The following is a 19766-nucleotide window of genomic DNA, read 5'->3' on the forward strand; positions in this document are numbered from 1 at the left end:
TATAAAATGGATATAGAGGCACTAGAGTCACCAATAAATCCAATGGGGAATTCAGGAGAACTTCTTTGCCCAAAGAGTGGTAAGATTGTGGAACTCACTACTACAAGGAGTAGTTGAGGCAAATAGCATTTAAGGGGAAGCTAGATAAGCACGAGGAGAAAAGGATGCGCTGATCGGGTTAGAACATAAGAAATAGGAGCAGGAGTAGGCCATACGGCTCCTCAAGTCTGCTCCGCCATTCAATAAGATCATGGCTGATCTTCGACCTCAACTCCACTTTTCCGCCCGATCCCAATATCCCTTGCTTCCCCTAGAGTGCAGAAATCTATCTATCTCAGTCTTGAATACACTCAACGACTGAGCATCCACAGCCCTCTGGGGTAGAGAATTCCAAATAGTCACGACCCTGAGTGCAGAAATTCCTCCTCATCTCAGTCCTAAATGTCTGATCCCTTATCCTGAGACGATGTCCCCTAATAGGGGAAACATCCTCCCAGCATCTACCTTGTCAAGCCCTCTTAGATCACCTCTCATTCTTCTAAACTCCAGAGAATATAGGCCCATTCTAATCAATCTTTCATTAGGACAACCCTCTCATCCCAGATGAAGGTGAGTGGGAGGAAGCTCGTGTGGAGCATAAACGCTGGCCTGAGCCAGTTGGGTCGAATGGCCTGTTTCTGTGCTCTAAATTCTGTGCAAGTACACCTGTATTGTCAGCTGTCCACTGAGTATGCCAAAAGCCAAAAGGTAAGATTTATCTCAACAAGACCACTCCTCTGCAGAAGACACAAATGACCAATTGCAAAAGAGCATAGAGCACTGCAATATGTCAATGTGTCTGTCTGAACAAATCAATCTGATCAGCAGAAAATGATCAAAATACTTAAGAGTAGATTCTACCAAATGAAAATGGCCCATTGCTAAATCTATACAAATTGTTGAAACAGATTAGGCACTGGTCTTTCACCTTTGGGATCTGGTTTTAATTCCTGCTCAGTCTGATGGGATGAATCATCTTGTATCTGCTTGTTGCAAGGGTCTCAAGTGAAATGAATTTGAGCAATTGCAATCCAGTTCCTAGGTGGCATGGATACAAGGCACAAAACTGTCCTTCAATTGACCACCTCACTCAGAAATCACAGTTTGGCTGATGTGGGACATGGATAAATGTCACAGTTAGAGGATAAATGCACAGTTAGAGTTAAGGGCACTCTTCAATGGCTGGGACTGAGACACTTTAATGGGGAAAAGTGGAGGAAGCTTTACTCTGCAGAACCATGCTATCCTGACCGGAAATACTATGTGGCTGAAAGAGAAATTGCTTCACTCTGCATCACAACATCCCTCAGCTTGAAGAGCATATTTGAACGAAGTAAAAACTGCACAGATTTAAAGAAATTAATTGTCAAAATAGTTTATTTCTCTGAATTTCAAGTTTTCCATCATTCAAGAATTTTTTTTTAGCCTTGCTTATAAAAGGAAGGTAAACGGCAACCTGTTAAGGGTACACTAAAAAGAAACAGAAGCATTACAAATTCCTCTGTTAAATTAGTATGTGTTTTCATTGTTACCCAGTTTAACAAAATTATGCACTTGGTGTACCCATTCTACACCCTCAACAGATCTCTTGTTACTTAAAACAAATCAAAGAAACAAAGCCAAAAGAGAGAACACCTGCTTTCTATCAGTCTGTTTATTGCAGCAGATAGATTCAGTGACCCACAATTAGGATAGGCATGTGAGCCAATTTGCTATGGATGTTCCATGGTTGCTATGTGGTTCATTCTCTCTCCCATCTCCAAAAGGGTACTTCTCATCTATAATGCTCAGAAACCCAAATAGCCTTACATGCAGTACCAGCTATCATTCCTTATGCGTTCAACAGATTTTCCAGTTTGCTACCAATGGCTTCCACAGTGGTGATCCATCACAGCAGAGACTCAAGTTACCGCCATTGAAACTGCAGCTAGTCAATCTGGAAATAATTTAACACAAACACTCAATGAATCTCTGTTCAACGTAGTTTGCTCCACCCCCTTTCACCTCATCCAAACACTATACACATGGGGTCAGAATAAATCAATCCTCCCTACGGCCCCCCCAATTTAATATTAGATCTGTCCGAAACATCAGATAGCAATTGAGTGGGGCTTTATTCCCTGAAGCTGAAAGCCTTCTAAAGTTCCACGCCCGTACAACACTCAGCAGGTTAGCGTGAAGTCGGCACATAGCATTACTGATTGTCCAGGGGATGTTTGCTTGCTGTCAGTAGCTTCCAGTACAAGACGAGGAAGGGTCATTCACATTTAATCTTTAGCATCCCCAACCCCGTCGGGATTGATAGCAAACATAGCCTCTGCCTCGGGCAGGCAGGGAGAGTCGTAAATCTTACAGATTCGTGTTTCACCTCGGCCTTTCCTCAAGTACAACCTGAAAGAAAAATAAAGAAAACGTAGACAATGTGCAATTATCTGGCAGTTGTCCCTACCATTAAAGTCTTTGTCACTTGTAAAGAATCTAGGCAACACCTTTTCGTCACTCTTTATTCTCTATTTACAAGAATATTTAGTTCCTATTGCTTCAAAAAAGCAGCTTAAAATGGTCCTCCAATGGGTCAGCTAGTTAATTCAGTGAGCAGCTGAGCCATTGGAACCATGACGGTTCCAGGTTCAATTCCTAATAGATGCCGAGTTAGCTTTCAATCAATCAGAGAAACAGAAGGACGCTACAATTGGCCTCAGCCATGTAAAGTTGGGTAGAGGAATATCAGCCAGGGTCCCTGCTCCCATCGTTATCCAGCAACCTTTGCTGGAAATCCACATGTGGATATCAGTTGAGGACAAGATCAGGCTCAACTTCGATGGTGGACTATCTGTCAATATATCGATATTTAGGTAATAGTAAATGAATACTAATAAAATACCAAAGTGCACATTCCTTAACAAGATGTGAGTGTTTTCAAGAGGAGAAGAAACTGGCAAGAAACAAGAGCATGAATGTTGTCAGTCCCAGGTTCCCCAGTGAGACAGTGAAGCTTTCGAGCTGGATGGTCCTGATGTGGTTAAGTGATGATGTCTTGAGAGAACACAAAATGCATTTGTATACTGCCTTTAAAGTAGAAAATGTTCCAAAGGCAGAGGAGGGAGAAAAAAGTAAAAAAAGATAAGTAAATGAACACGGAGGGTTAACCAAAAGCCTGGTTGAAAAGATGAGTTTTGAAAAGATTTTTTTGGGAGGGTGGAGAGGGGAGAAGCTGAGGGGGTTTCAGAAGAGAGTTCCAGAGAGTGGGAACAAGGCAGCTGAAGGCTCTTCCATAAAACGGTGGGACAAAGGGAAGGGGGAATAGAAAAAGGCCAAAGTTGGAGGACCAAAGGGTGCGACAGGAGATATAAACCGAAAGGAAGTTGCAGAAATAAAGTGGGGAAAGGCCACAAAGGATCTGAAGACAAGGACTTTAAATTTGCTTTGGGGGACTGGGAACCAATGTGGGTCTGGGGAGGGGGCATTGGGGGGGGGGGGCATTATGGGTGAGCTGGACTTGGTGCAGGATAGGTTCTAGGCAGCTGCCTTTAGGAACTTCTGGAGTTTGTGGAGGGTAGAAGATGGGAAGCCAGCATGGAAGACATTAGAGAGAGAGAGTTTAGAGAGCGCCAAAAGCATAGGTAAGCATCTCAGTGGCAGATGGGCTTTGATGAGTGGAAGCAGACAATGTTGCAGAGTTGGAAATAAGCAGTCTTGGTAATGGATTGGTTGAACAGGTGGACACAGTTTGACATGGTCTGGCTGATGGGGGCCAGGAGAGAAGTGAAGACAGTACCAAGGAAACAGAGTTTGTCGCAGACGACAAAAACAACGATTTCAGTCTTCCTGATATTCAGTTTGAGGAAGTTGTGACTGATCCACGATAATGTTGGACATAAAGTCTGACAGCATGGAGGTAGTCAAGGAGAAGGAGTAGAACGGCGGAGCAGTCATTAGCATTCTTATGAAAATTGACCCTGTGCCAGCAGATGATGGCAATGAGGGGCAGGTGGTGGCTGATTTGGTGCAAACACACTACTTAGTAGGTCAACAGCAGAGGTTATGACAAGGAGTAATGGATGGTAAGTTAGATAGCCTCATCGAGATCAAGAACTTGGAAATGGAGAGGCAAGGGAGAGGTTGACGGGGTAGCCCTGATAAACAGAGTCACAAAGTCCTTCTCATTTGCATTCCACTGCAAATACTCCATTCACTAAAACTTAAAATGGGTGTTGAACAGCAGGTTCAAATCACCAAACACTATACCATGAAGTAGTAGGAGGCTGATTCTTGTCCACAGCTCTCCACACATTGCATTACCAATCGCGGCTGCATTTTCACTGGGAAGCGTCAGGTGAAGGCCTGGCACTTCAACGCTGAAAATGTGACAGTTCAATCATAGTTGATCGTGTTGTGCACTTTCTGGCAGTTGGTTTCATACTGGCACTGATTACAGCTTGAGGACAGGTCAAACTGCTTGAATGGGGACACTACATAGTGCTTCAAGAAAGAGAAAAAACACAGAAGGTTTATGCTATACAAAACTGCATTACAATTCAGACAGACATCTGCAACAAGTGAACACAAGCACCAAAATAGTGCTGTGATGAAATGCATCAGTTACAGTTCCAATAGTTTACTGGGTGAGGAAAACATTTAATTATCATGAGGGAGTGTGTGCTTCTGTCACATTCATAGAAGCATGAGCTGCAGGAGGTGGAGAAGGGGAAGAGGAAACAGAAAGGTCATAGCAAGATGGGGACATGTTTAATGCAGAACAGGGCCACAGCACGTAATAATACCCAAAGGTACAATTAATCCCACAATGAAACTCTGACCCTTTGCATGCCAGATTTCTCAAAGGGTAGATAATAAACATTACCAAAACAAAACACAAGTGGCATGGGTCTTAAACAATATGTTTTACCGTTTCTTAGGCAGTTCCTGGAATCTCTGCCCATAGTGAATAATCTTTTTTGCAACAACTAGATAACAGCACTAGGGAGTCACAAAAATCCTAGTGTACCTCATCTGTTCTGTAATTAAATTTTTGGTTTAATTGGTAATGAAGTCATTTATAGGCATTTACAGGCAGATCACACTAGTTCGCTACCACTCATAGCTTCTGAACGTGTTCCTTAGTCTGGTCATACTGAGCCCTAACAATGCAAGTCAAGTCCATCATAGGTATCCAGCGCCTGCAACCCTCTGCATTATATCTCGGATCTACTTATGTAATTCCACTGGATTATTAAATGGGACATTTAATTGGCTTCCTGTTAATAGCACCGTTGTCTTCCAGTTCTCTGGAGAGGGGCACTGGTGCTATCGTGCTTGGTATGGAAGCAATTATAAAAAGGTGACTCAGATTGAATTATGTATCCTATGCTTCTACATCTAATTTTATTCATGAATGGTTTCGTATTATGAGTTGTTGCACATAAGGAAGTGGCAGATTGCACAAGATCATGCTCAGATGACCTTTGGGTCTTCTCCAGGGACTAGACTTAGCAATGGTGAGGTTTCAGAGCAGTCTATACTCTTACCCCAAATATCACAACATGAGGGAGAGATGGAGGGCAGGGGAGGTCTTGCCCAAAGCATTACCTAGCTGCACTTACTTGTTACCCTCTGGCGTATCCTTCATAACCACTTATCTGCCCCAAATACTGGTGCCCCCTGATTAGAGCCTGAAAATCTTTAAGATCTTTCCTGGTGTAAACTCCATGATTTGCTGTCCTGGGATACAGCCACTTTTGTCTATAGCAGAGCTTAATAGGCCTCTTCAGATTAGTGCTGGTCAAAACATTCAATTTTTCCTCTTCCTAGTTTTTATGATATTTGTACTTCACTGTTCATCAGCAGAATCCTGCCTCAGGTGTTTGACTGTTATGAACCTGTACTTCAGTTTATTGTTGCAACATTGCTATTCTATACATATAGAGCCGTTGACCTCTTCTTTCATTTCTAGTTTTTCTTTTTTGTCCCTTTGAGTTTGCAGCTGTTGCAACGCAATTTAATGTGTCAAAAAAAAAGTTTTAAAAGATTTTTAAAGTTTCCACCTAAATCACCATCCAGCAGTTATCAAGCAACAGGATCAAGTGTTATCCCCTATTGCGAAATCGTCTGCCGATATTCAGCATTAAGGCTCACGCATGAAGAATGGCCACTTGGGTGAGGTATCAGAGGGCGACTGACATCCATGGAACCATATCTCAGCAAGGTAGTCCCAATGGTTCCAGGAATGGAGGAGAAACAATGGGAGAAGATTGGTCAAATAATTGAAATTAATAATTGGAAGGACAATTTTATGATAATCTCATACCACTTTGACTTTGCAAGTTGCATTCTAACTGCAACCAGTGCAAAGCAAGCTTTAAATCAGAGTAAACTCTACCATCTAGAGACTAGTGAAACTTCATTTTTAAATTGTTTGGCACAGGCAAACAGCCAAATGTCCTATCAGCTCTGCTCAAACAAATCTGTCTGTCCGTGAACATAGCATTCACTGAAAAAGAGGATGTGCTTTTTTTGTAAATTGATTACCATCTTATAATTCCATCTTACCTCGTTGTAGATGCATGAGCAATGATGTTTCCACCAATTGGCTTTTTCGGATCAGCAGAAAACATTGCTGCTCCATCGACCTGGGCCACAACCTGGTTAGTTATTACCACAGCTACCCCAAACTAGAAGAAAAATAAGTTCATGTTAAGATGTGATGTGCACCACTCCAATTTTAATACAATTTATAGAAATCACAATATTCTCTCAGTTTCCATGTCTCTTTTGGGTCCACCAAATTTATGCACAATGGAGATATTAACATTTCAGAAAGCCAAAGTAAACAAAAATGTTTTTGCCAGCAGAGCCATTAACACAAAATTACAGAACCCTGTAGCACAGATCTGTATTTAAAAAGAGTGAGTTCCATTAAATTGGCAATGGATTCAGGCACTACAAACACATTGCATAGCTGACCCGCTGACTGCAAGTGTGCCGACTTGAACTGCAGGAAAGCAGGGCTAGTGAATTTTCAGTAAAAACGCACTTCTCAGTGCTCTTGGTCTAGTACCAATCTTGCATCAAAAAAAAATCTTCCTCCCACTACGTTGTATTGCAAACTATTGCAAAACCCAATGGTCAAATGCACCTGTACAAACCTATAAAGCGTGTTTTTGGATGGCCTGTACAAATTAATAACTTGGTTCTTGCAATTTAGCAATCAAATCCCTTGAGTATACCCAAGCAATTGTCCTTCACTTAAACAAAAAAACAGAAGATTTAAAATTCTGAAGAGTTTCGATGGGGTAACTGGGGCAAGGCCATTTCCTTTGGATGAGGGTCAACTATCACAGAGTAAGCAGAGAGGTTGAGCAAATGTTTTTATGCGGAATAGTTGGAGTATGCCAGTGGGATTAGCTGAGGCAGAGATCATTGTATCACAGGTGAAAAGTGGAGAAATATTTGAAGCATAGGAAGATACAGGGGAGAGTGCAGGGCAGTAGGATTGTTTTGAATTGTCTAGGAAAGAGCTGCTGCAGACACAATGGATCAAATGGCCTCCTTCTGTGCCGTAAATGCTTATGGTTCTGGAGAACATTCATGGAATTTTTCCCCAACAAGAAACAAAAAAAAATGGTGTAGGGAAAAGATTCTGAACACTGGAATATTTTCCATTTTTCAAACATTTAGATTCCATATATTGGGAATTCCCAACATCCACAAGTTGCCCCCTGAAAGGCTAACATTCACACAAAATGTTAGCAAGCTGGCTAGCACTGATTCCCAACTCAAAGCAAAGTTATGCTGCACTTTTCTGTTCCCACCCATTCCTACAAACATTCTCTGCCTATCCCTCCACCCCCACAAAATATCAAGATCAACTTGATCCCTACCAACCTCGGTCGTAGAATCATAGAAAGGTTACAGCACGGAAGGAGGCCATGCGACCCAGCGAGTCCGCACTGGCCCTCTGCAAGAGCAATCCAGCTCGTCCCACAGCCCCGCCCTTTCCCCGTAGCCCTGAACATTTTTTCCCTTCAAGTACTTATTCAATTCTCTTTTGAAAGCCACGATTGAATCTGCCTCCACCACCCCCTCAGGCAGTGCATTCCAGATCTTAAGCACTCGCTGTGTGAAAAAGTTTCTCCTCATGTTGCCTTTGGTTCTTTTGCCAATCACCTTAAATTTATGTCCTCTGGTTCTTGACCCTTCCACCAATGGAAACTGTTTCTCTCTATCTACTCTGTCTAGGCCCTTCATGATTTTGAATACCTCTATCAAATCTCCTCGACCGTCCCTGTTCCAAGGAGAACAACCCCAGCTTCTCCAGTCTATCCATGTAACTAAAGATCTTCATCCCTGGAACCATTCGAGTAAATGTCTTCTGCACCCTCTCTAGGGCCTTCCGAAAGTGCAGTGCCCAGAACTGGACACAATACTCCAGTTGTGGCCGAACCAGTGTTTTATAAAGGTTCATCATGACTTTCATACTTTTGTACTCTATGCCTCTATTTATAAAGCCCAGGATCACATTTTTTTAAACAGCTTTCTCAACTTGCCCTGCCACCTTCAAAGATTTGTGCACATATACCCCCAGATCTCTCTATTCCTTTTAGAATTGTACCCTTTAGTTTATATTGCTTCTCCTTGCTTTCCCTACCAAAATGTATCACATCACACTTTTCTGCGTTAAATTTCATCTGCCACGTGTCCGACCATTCCACCAGCCTGTCTGCTTGAAGTCTATGACTATCCTCCTCACTGTTCACTACCCTTCCAAGTTTTGGGTCATCTGCAAATTTTGAAATTGTGCCTTGTACACCCAAGTCCAAGTCATTAATATATAATAATAATAATGGTCCTAGTACTGACCCCTGGGGAACATCACTATATACCTCCCTCCAGTCTGAAAAACAACCGTTCACCACTACTGTTTCCTGTCACTTAGCCAATTTCGTATCCATGCTGCCACTGCCCCTTTTATTCTATGGGTTTCAACTTTTATGATAAGTCTATAGTGCGGCACTTTATCAAACGTCTTTTGGAAGTCCATGTACACATCAATCGCATTGCCCTCATCGACCCTCTCTGCTAACTCATCAAAAAACTCAATTAAGTTAGTTAAACATGATTTGCCTTTAACAAATGCATGCTGGCTTTCCTTAATTAATCCACACTTGTCCAAGTGACTTAACTTTGTCCCCGATTATCGTTTCTAAAAGTTTCTCCACCAGAGGTTAAACTGACTGGCCTCTAGTTGCTGGGTTTATCCGTACACCCTTTTTTGAACAAGGATTTAACATTTGCAATTCTCCAGTCCTCTGACACCACCCCCGTATCTAAGGATGATTGGAAGATTATGGCCAGTACATCCGCAATTTCCATCCTTACTTATCTCAGCAACCTAGGATGCGTCCCATCCTGACCGGGTGACTTATCTACTTTATTTACAGCTAGCCTTCCGATTGCCTCTATCAATTTTTAGCCCATCCAATATCTCAACTACATCTTCCTTTACTGTGACTTTGGCAGCATCTTCTTCCTTGGTAAAAACAGATGCAAAGTACTCATTTAGTACCTCAGCCATGCCCTCTGCCTCCATGAGTAGATCTCCTTTTTGGTCCCTGGTCGGCCCCAGCCTTCCTCTTACTACCCGTTTACTGTTTATATGCCTATAGAAGACTTTTGGATTCCCTTTTATGTTAGCTGGCAGTCTATTCTCACTCTCTTTGCCCCTCATTTCTTTTTTTTTTTATTTCCCCTCTGAGCTTTCTATATTCAACCTGGTTCTCACTTGTATTATCACCCTGACATCTGTCATACACCCCTTTTTTGTTTTAAGCTTCATCTTACTCTCCATCTCTTTAGTCATCCAGGGAGCTCTGGCTTGAGTTGCTCTCCCCCTCGTGGGAATGTACCTAGACTGTACCTGAACCATCACTTATTTAAATGCCGCCTATTGTTCAATTACAGTTTTGCCTGCCAATCTTTGATTCCAATTTACCCGGGCCAGATCCGTTCTCATCCCACTGAAATTGGCCCTCCCCCAACTGAGTATTTTTACTCTAGATTGCTCCTTGTCCTTTTCCACAGCTAATCTAAACCTTATGATACTATGATCACTGTTTCCTAAATGCTCCCCCCCACACTGATACTTGCTCCACTTGGCCCACCTCATTCCCCAGAACTAGATCCAGCAATGCCTCCTTCCTCGTTGGGCCGGGAACGTACTGGTCATGAAAGTTCTCCTGAACACACTTCAGAAATTCCTCGCCCTCTTTTCCTCTTACACTATTAATATCTCAGTCTATATTAGGATAGTTGAAGCCCACCATTACCACAATTCTATGGCTCTTGCGCCTCCTCTCTAATTTCTCTGCAAATTTGCTCCTTTATATCTTTTCCCACTAGTTAGTGGCCTATAGAATACACCTAGTGTAATGGCACCTCTATTGTTTCTTAACTCTAACCAAATAGATTGTGACCTTGAACCTTCCAGGACATCCCCTCTTTCCGACATTGCAATATTCTCCCTATTCTCCCACTGCCAACCCCCTCCTTCCTTTTTTTCCTTCCCTATCTTTCCTGAATACCTTGTACCCAGGAATATTTAGTACCCAATCCTGTCCTTATTTGAGCCAGGTCTCCGTTATCACCACGACAACATATTCCCATGTGGCTAATTGTGCCTGCAACTCAACAACCTTGTTTACTATGCTTCATGAGTTTACACACATGCACTATAAACCTCTCTTAGGCCTTCTTGTATTCTCTTTTATTTTGATCCCACCTAATAACGCACTATTTCTTACCTCATCTGCCAGACGCAACAACATTCGTAGAAACCGTGCAAGATGCATCTGCCTAGCCGAAAGTTCGCCTCTCCCAGAGTAGTCTGTCCTGTACAAGGCTGTTGCACTGTCCACAATTAACAAGGCATATCTACAAAGTGGGAAGATGATTTTATTTTAAAAATTGCATTCAGCAACCATAGCAGAACTCTTGACAATAAAAAGGAGAAAAGTAGTCAAGGAAAAGCTAATTTCCCCATCAAAATTCATATCTGTAGCATTCTAATTTTCTTATCCAGCTGCATTCTGAATGCACTGGTTTTGGCCTCCACTGCCCGGTCTGGAAATTATTCAAAGTATTTATCATCCTTCAAGTAAAAAAGCTTGCATTTCATTCATTTGAAATTATGTCTTTTGATCCTATTCCACTCACTTCAGGTAATTTTCTGGGTCTGCCTTGTATATACCATTTAATATTTGTAAACAATTTTACAACACCAAGTTATAGTCCAACAATTTTATTTGAAATTCACAAGCTTTCGGAGGCTTCCTCCTTCCTCAGGTGACTCCACAACATTCACCTGAGGAAGGAGGAAGCCTCCGAAAGCTTGTGAATTTCAAATAAAATTGTTGGACTATAACTTGGTGTTGTAAAATTGTTTACAATCGTCAACCCCAGTCCATCACCGGCATCTCCACATCATGGCTACCATTTAATATTGTATATACTGCACTGGGATGACCCACCCCCTCCCCTTGAATGCCTTCTTTCTAGACTACAGATCTCAAATTTCATAGAATTATTCAGCCCTTCATGCCCCGGCTGGCTCTTTGAAAAAGCTATCCAATTAGTCCCACTCCCCTACTCTTTCCCCATAGCCCTACAATTTTTTCTTTTTCAAGTATACATCCAATTTCCCTCATTTTCTCTAATCCTTCCTCATGGTACATGTCCTTTAGACAGGATCAGTTTTGTAGTTCTTCTCTGTTCCCTCTCCAAAAATATGTTTTTGTGGCATGTTGCACAGAATTGAACACAGTATTCCAATTGAAGTCTGACCAGTGCATTTTAAGTCTTACTTAAGTGCTGGAGACTTGTACTCTACTCCTCTAGTTGCATATCTGGTATGTTATTAGCTTTGGTTGCTTCACCACATTGTCTAGACATACAACGTAATGAGTCTACCATCACTCCCAGGTCCCCCTCTAAGTTTTCAGTTTCAATTCTTTACTCTGCAGCTGGCCGTGCTATACCTGACCTGGGAGTGTTTGATGCTGACACTAGATGCCTGAAATGGCAATGTGTTCCACTGCCCAATACAAACACCACTCACCTTGATGAGCAAATAATTAAAAGGAGAGAGGTGCAGAAGATTACTTTTGAGAAGTCTCTGTGCAGAGTCCGAGAGCACTATTGATAACGGTCTGCCGAACTGTAGCTGCACTTTGAATATAATACAATAGTTTACTGCCGGTCAACTTCTCCAAAACAGGAGCTCACAAGCAGCCATTAACTTGAAACTAAGTTTCCCTTCTTCCTGTCATGCAATGTAAATGTTACTATACACCCCACTGTTCCTCCTACTAGTAATTAATTCCTGTTAGACTTGATCTAAACCAGAGTTCCAACATATAAACTGATTTTCTATTCACTCACTCAGAATTAACAATCCATCAATGAGTTTCAAGACTCTTATTTTCAGGGGAGTGCAAGGACAGGAGAGGATGGGAATACATTTTCATGAGCAATCCAGCACTGGCCAATAAAACATTTTTAACGTGGCACCCATTTTCAATTTCAAATACTTCCAAGTGAGATACACTGCAGACAGATGCAAAGTAAAGCATCAATGCACCTTGATCCTAACCTCAAAAGAGCATCTGCTACTGCGTGAATATTGATAATTTCCTGTACTAGCTATTTTATGTTTTCTGTCTGAAATTTATTGAATATTTGTGCCAAATTATGGAGATTTTTTTAATATTCGTTCATGGGATGTGGGTGTCGCTGGCAAGGCCAACATTTATTGCCCATCCCTAATTGCCCTCGAGAAGATGGTGGTGAGCTGCCTTCTTGAACCGCTGCAGTCCGTGTGGTGAAGGTTCTTCCACAATGCTGCTAGGTAGGGAGTTCCAGGATTTTGACCCAGCAACTATGAAGGAACGGCGATATATTTAAAGTCGGGATGGTGTGTGACTTGGAGGGGAACGTGCAGGTGGTGTTGTTCCCATTTGCCTGCTGCTCTTGTCCTTCTAGCTGGTAGAGGTCGCGGGTTTGGGAGGTGCTGTCGAAGAAGCCTTGATAAGTTGCTGCAGTGCATCTTGTAAATGGCACAGACTGCAGCCACGGTGTGCCGGTGAAGGGAGTGAATGTTTAGGGTGGTGGATGGGATGCTAATCAAGCGGACTGTTGTGTCTTGGATTGTGTCGAGCTTCGAGTGTTGTTGGAGCTGCACTCATCCAGGCAAGTGGAGAGTATTCCATCACGCTCCTGACTTGTGCCTTGTAGATGGTGGAAAGGCTTTGGGGAGTCAGGAGGTGAGTCACTCGCCGCAGAATACCCAGCCTCTGACCTGCTCTTGTAGCCACAGTATTTATGTGGCTGGTCCAGTTAAGTTTCTGGTCAATGGTGACCCCCAGGATGTTGATGGTGGGGGATTCGGCGATGGTAATGCTGTTGAATGTCAAGGGGAGGTGGTTAGACTCTCGCTTATTGGAGATGGTCATTGCCTGGCACGAATGTTACTTTCCACTTATCGGCCCAAGCCTGGATATTGTCCAGGTCTTGCTCCATGCGGGCAGGGACTGCTTCATTATCTGAGGGGTTGCGAATGGAATTGAACACTCTGCAATCATCAGCAAACATCCCCATTTCTGACCTTATGATGGAGAGAAGGTCATAGGTGAAGCAGCTGAAGATGGTTGGGCTTAGGACACTGTCCTGAGAAACTCCTGCAGCAATGATCTGGGGCTCAGATGATTGGCCTCCAACAACCACTTCCACCTTCCTTAGTGCTAGGTATGACTCCAGCCACTGGAGAGTTTTCCCCCCGATTCCCATTGACTGCAATTTCACTAGGGCTCCTTAGTGCCACACTCGGTCAAATGCTGCCTTGATGTCAAGGGCAGTCACTCTCACCTCACCTCTGGAATTCAGCTCTTTTGTCTATGTTTGGACCAAGGCTGTAATGAGGTCTGGAGCCAAGTGGTCCTGGCAGAACCCAAATTGAGCATCGGTGAGCAGGTTATTAGTGAGTAAGTGCCGCTTGATAGCACTATCGACGACACCTTCCATCACTTTGCTGATGATTGAGAGCAGACTGATAGGGCGGTAATTGGCCAGACTGGATTTGTCCACCTTTTTGTGGGACAAGACATACCTGGGCAATTTTCCACATTGTCAGGTAGATACCAGTGTTGTAGCAGTACTGGAACAGTTTGGCCAGAGGCACGGCTAGTTCTGGAGCAAAAGTCTTCAGCACTACAGCCGGGATGTTGTCGGGGCCCATAGCCTTTGCTGTATCCAGTGCACTCAGCCGTTTATTGATATCACGTGGAGAGAACTGAATTGGCTGAAGACTGGTTTCTGTGATAGTGGAGATATCAGGAGGAGGCCGAGATGGATCATCCACTCGGCACTTCTAGCTGAAGATAGTTGCAAACGCTTCAGCCTTGTCTTTTGCACTCACTATATGGTAGACCTGGACTCACTGGGACCTGGGTTAAGAAAGGTTCGTATAGGACAATTAAAGCCAGCAATTTAGTGGAGACTTTCATTTCACCAATCTGCACCGGATTCAAATTCAGGTGAAAGACCCAACTGCCATACTCACTCAATTCCAGTCATAACAACTACCATATTTAAAACATATCTACTCTAAGATTTATATGGACTTATTTCTCATGTGAACAAAAAGGGATCCTGAAACAGGAGAGTGATTTATGTGTAGAATAAAGTTTAAATGTAAACCTGATCCACGTGGTAAATATTTGAATATGCTTTCCCTGGTAGAATATGCGATCTTCCATGTGTAATTAACTTGAGTAACAGCAACTCCAATACAGTTAATAGGCTAAGATTACTACTAGGTCATAAAAGCTAATGGTAATTAATGAAGTGAACTCCACTTCAGTAACTGAGATTTTAAATGGTCTGAATGAAAGTATTCACTGAACAATTTATATTGTAAAAGTTGGTACCTGGATTCTGTCATCATGGCAGATGCTTGGTATAATAGCTGGGTCTGGTGATCGGTGTTGAAACCTCGAGCATATGCAACATTGTCCAGGACATCACTTCCTGAAAGGTTGTACCTGAAAGATGTAAGAAATAAGGCTTAGACTCACATAAGATAAACAAGAGCAGTATTATCGCAATGTGAGCAGTCACTAAATTGATGAACTTGCATATTGCAAAAACTGGCACACACCTTCATACGTGTTTTTATGGCCTGCAAGTGTCATTTACAGCTTCTTGTAATAAAACTTTATGCCAGCTACTTCACATTAAAGCCATTAGCGATACCAGCACACTGTATTTTTGGATTTATTTTCTCCATTACAAAAATCACTGGTTAAAGTTTTGCAGAGCACTATTTTACAATAATTGCACAAGTTAATTAGTGTGTAGATCTCTATGACTTTCCTACTCCACTCAGTTCCCATCAATGCTTAAAAATAATTTTAATAATTAATCTGTATTTCCATCTTAATGATTCACTGGCACTGTAAAATATATTTATTTTTAAAGCTGGGCGCAGAAATGGCTGAGGCATTAAGTGTTTCCGTTACTAGAGATTAGCAACAAGTCTGGTGCCAGGCAGAAATATTGACATCTTTGTTAACATTTAGACCAACAAAAAGTCAAGGAACTACAAATTAAAATTTGTTCCATGGTTATGAAGTATTATTGCTGGCACTGTACCTTGCACACTTTCCAACTCCAACCTTAAATAATGGGATGTACAAGATAGTGGACAAAATTCTCTGCAGCAATCAGAAGCATTTAAACACTCGCCGCATGTACAATATAACCGAGATTAATACATCCATAACCCATGGACTAGTGAAGCATATGGAATTTATCATACTTGTAAATGGGACCTACATAACTCACTCGCAGCACCTTCAAGTTACTGTGCTCTCAATTGCGGGATAAATCCATATAAAACTGTCTGAGGTACATAGTGATGCTACAAATTTGGCAGCCTTGATTCAATGGCACTGGCCCAGCTCTCCCTCACTGGGAGGACAGTGCAGGCAAAGTCAGAGGCACGAGTGGACTGAGTGGGTAGGTAGGTAGGTAAGTAAAAGGGACAAAAGGAAGATCTCAAAGACTTGTGGGAGGTGGAGGAAAAGGGGAAGAGAATTGAAGGTCTGGCAAAAACAACCTGGAAGGAGGCAAGATCAAAAATCCACATGGGTTCAAAACTAGCCGAGAAACAGGATTCTGAAGTCCATGTTACTACTGCGGTTTGTCCGTTCAGGATAGGATTCTTCCTTTTTCTGTGAGCCCTGAAAATCATTTAATTAAACTCTACTCCTTTCTGTGCCCTCGTTATTATCTCACTAACCGGTGTAAATAATCCATCAGTATTTATACCTCTATCAGATCACACCGTAACCTTCTCTTCTCCAACAGAAAAGCTCCAACTTCTCAAGTCTCCCTACATAATAGTAACCCCATATCCCGCATACCATCCTAGTGAAGTTATGCTGCACCTTTCAATTGCTTTTATATCCTTCCTATAATTTCAGCTAATTAGAAACTTCACTTCCCAAATCAGACATCGGAACCCAATAGACCATGTGCACTTCCCATCAACTTTTTTTCTATTATAAGTGCCTATGTCCACATTTATAATGGAAACTGCCATTGTAAACTTGTCACGCTATAATTACACTATTCTCCCCAATAGAGGCAATGCAGTGCCACCACTGACAAGAATGGGGCGATTACAGTGTGACAAGTTTACATACAGTTTGCATTATTGATGTGGACATAGGAATTTCTGAAGGTAATATAAAACTAAGGATAGAATGTATGACTTTAAAATAGGGATGGAATTACATCTGCAGACTGTGGGCCAATTAACACCCGTCCTCTAATCCGGCTTCACCTGAACACTACAGTTGATCTTGACTGTTTGCAATGCCACAGAAGATCCACTAGAGTTTTTAAAAAATTTAAAGAAAAAAAATTGAAAGATAGACAAAACACGGTAAATTAGAAATGGGGTAGATGAGCGAGAGAGAGAGAGAGAGAGAGAGAAAATGGGGAAGAGAATAGGAAAATGCCAGAATTTTTATTTCGTTATAGTTTTCTTATAAAATGTTTTTAATGTTGGATTAATATAAACAAAGCTGTTCATTACATCAGAGTGGCCTTATTACTGCAACATTAGTGATTGTTTCAACATCGCATTGTGAGTGAACTGCAAACTTTAAAAACAGTGGTCAGCCCAGGCAGACTGAAAATTGGTAGTGCTGCCAGCAGTCCAAAAATTAAGCATTAGTAAATATGCAACAAGGCTTCACCCAAATCTGAGATTTAAAAGAACTTTACAGTTCACACTCCTCGGCAGAGTACAGATTTGATATTTGGAGGATTGAAAGAAAGAGAGGAAGATTAGATTTGGAATTCAGCACTTGGCTTCATATTGTTGCTAAAGTTCAACATAAAAACAAAAAAGTTTATTGCTGACTGAAGTATTAAAGTCAAATTTTGGGAGAAATTATCAAACCAGCCATTTTTTCCTCTTCTCAAACATCCTGGCCCTAAATTTGACATTTGTTAGATTCAATATTAATTTGATTTATCCAGGAGTTTTGCATTTCCAGCAGAATTTTTAGACATGACCTAATTGCAATGCTACATTTTCCTAGCTCCCACTCGCCGCCTTTATTTATTCACCAAAAGCAAAGAATTTTCTTTCCCTTCCATGCATAGGAAAATTCCAATTTTAAGTTTACACTGCCCAGATTTTAACCAACTCAATCTTCTCCACAATAGTGTGAACATTAAAATATATTGTTTATCTACTCCACTAAGTCTCCGATCAGGAAAGGATTGTCCTCGTCTGTATATATAATACATTTCCAGAAACTGATGTTGCAAATTACACGCTACTGTCAACCTCCTCACCCATATAAATGTCATGCAACTTTAGCGCCTCCTCTAACTGCACACGCTGAGACTCAGCAGCCACAACAATGCTGGTCCTGAATATAATTGGAAGGCATGTGTGCTGTGAAAATAATTACTAAAATATAGTTGTGTATGATTTGCAGTGGAATTGCTCACCAATGAACCTCATCTCTGACATTTACAAAGCAGCTTGGAGCTGCATGAAAGACATGACATATCCAATCTCCATTGGCTGGGCAAAGACAATTGAAAAGGCCGATCTCCTATTCAATACCTAGCTAATACACACATTATCCTTTTCTGTTGAAGATTCTAAGGACCAGTGGATTCAAAGAAAAAAAGCCTGAGTTCTGGTTCCAAACTCTTGTTGCCACTGTATCCTCTCCTCCAAACAAAAATTCTAGTCTGTCCGCTTATACTAGCCCAAGCAGAACTTAAGGGATTTAAAGTAACAAACATGATGCTGCTTGTCAATATGGAAGTGCTTTTCCCTTTTTTGAAACCTCTTACTGCATTTGTCCTAAGCAGCAGAGGCAAGAAAAGCCTCACCACAAAATGAAATTTAAAGCCAGGCCTTAAACACAAATACAACCAGCAGAAATAACATTAAATCCAATCCTCATGGCCAGAGACTAAAACAAATGCAGCAATGTAGAGTCATGCTCCCAGGAAGAGCCACTGCCTCCCCTTCCACCCCTCTTCCACCCCCCAGCCCCAAACCTGCCTCACTTAAACTGCACCACAATCCTCCCCAGGCTCATTTCCTAGGACGAGACCCACCTCCTGCTCCTTCAACCTTGTCAACACAATTTTAACCATTCAACTTCCTTTCCTTGGCCCAATATTACATCGTGAATGACTTTCTTAGTCGACACCAACCCCACCTCTTCAAAACCAACATATTGTTCTCAAAATCATAGCCTCAATCCCTCACAACTAGCCTTCCATTCCTTTCCAAGTTCCTAGAATATATCATCACCAATCAGCATATGCATCTTTCTCCCAAAATTCCCTTTCTGAATCCCACTTTCACCATGCCCACAGCATTGAGACGGCCCTGTCACTAATGACATCCTCTGTGAATATGACCATGGCATGTAATCCCTGCTTATCTTCTCAACCTTAAAATGTACAAACCCTCTATCTCCTCCTCCTCTTCTGTGGCCCACCTCCAGAGAATTACCCGTGCTTGGTTCCAGTCTTACTCGTGCAACCAGCACATTTCCAGTAATGGCTTCTCCTAATCTAGGATGGTAACCCCTAGAGTACCTCAAGGTTCCATCTGAGCTTCCTCGTTCTCTTAATTTACATGTGCTCCATAGACATTGTCCACAGGCAGGGGTGGGGGGGGGGGGGGGTGGGGGGAGGGGAAGTCTCTGTGTATGCTGACAGCATTCAGTTTTACTTCTCCATCCGGATTGTCAGACTACCGGACATCAAATTGCGGATGCACCAGAACCTTCTCCAATTGAACACTGGGAAAACCAAATCCATCTTATTCACCTCCCACCAAAAACTCCATACCCTTATGCCAACTCCATCCCACCTCAGCAGCTGTTTCTTCAGGCTGAACCAGCTGGTTCCGTTCAACACAGAACTGAGCTTCAAATATCACATCTGATCTAACACCAAGACTGCTTACCTCCACCCCTCCCTCACCCCCACCACAGCTGAAACTCTTATCCATCTTGCAATACCCCAAAATTGACTTCTTCATAAGAACATAAGAAATAGGAGCAGGAGTAGGCCAATCGGCCCCTCAAGCCTGCTCCGCCATTCAATAAGATCATGGCTGATCTGAT

At 42.2% G+C, this 19766-nt stretch overlaps 1 protein-coding gene across 1 annotated transcript in view; it reads right to left on the reverse strand.

Moving 5' to 3' along the window:
* Nucleotides 1-1388: 1388 nt before the first annotated feature.
* Nucleotides 1389-19766, reverse strand: part of rad51 (RAD51 recombinase) — a 94056-nt gene continuing 75678 nt past the window's right edge. Inside the window, exons 6-9 of the mRNA XM_067990969.1 lie at nucleotides 15018-15131; nucleotides 10839-10968; nucleotides 6589-6710; nucleotides 1389-2430 (exon numbers count right to left, since the gene is read on the reverse strand). Coding sequence (XP_067847070.1) covers nucleotides 2307-2430; nucleotides 6589-6710; nucleotides 10839-10968; nucleotides 15018-15131 — 490 coding nt within the window. The 3' untranslated portion in view covers nucleotides 1389-2306. The remainder of the gene's footprint in view (nucleotides 2431-6588; nucleotides 6711-10838; nucleotides 10969-15017; nucleotides 15132-19766) is intronic.

The sequence above is a fragment of the Heptranchias perlo genome, chromosome 10, assembly GCF_035084215.1.
Source record: "Heptranchias perlo isolate sHepPer1 chromosome 10, sHepPer1.hap1, whole genome shotgun sequence".
Classification (NCBI taxonomy): Eukaryota; Metazoa; Chordata; class Chondrichthyes; order Hexanchiformes; family Hexanchidae; genus Heptranchias; species Heptranchias perlo.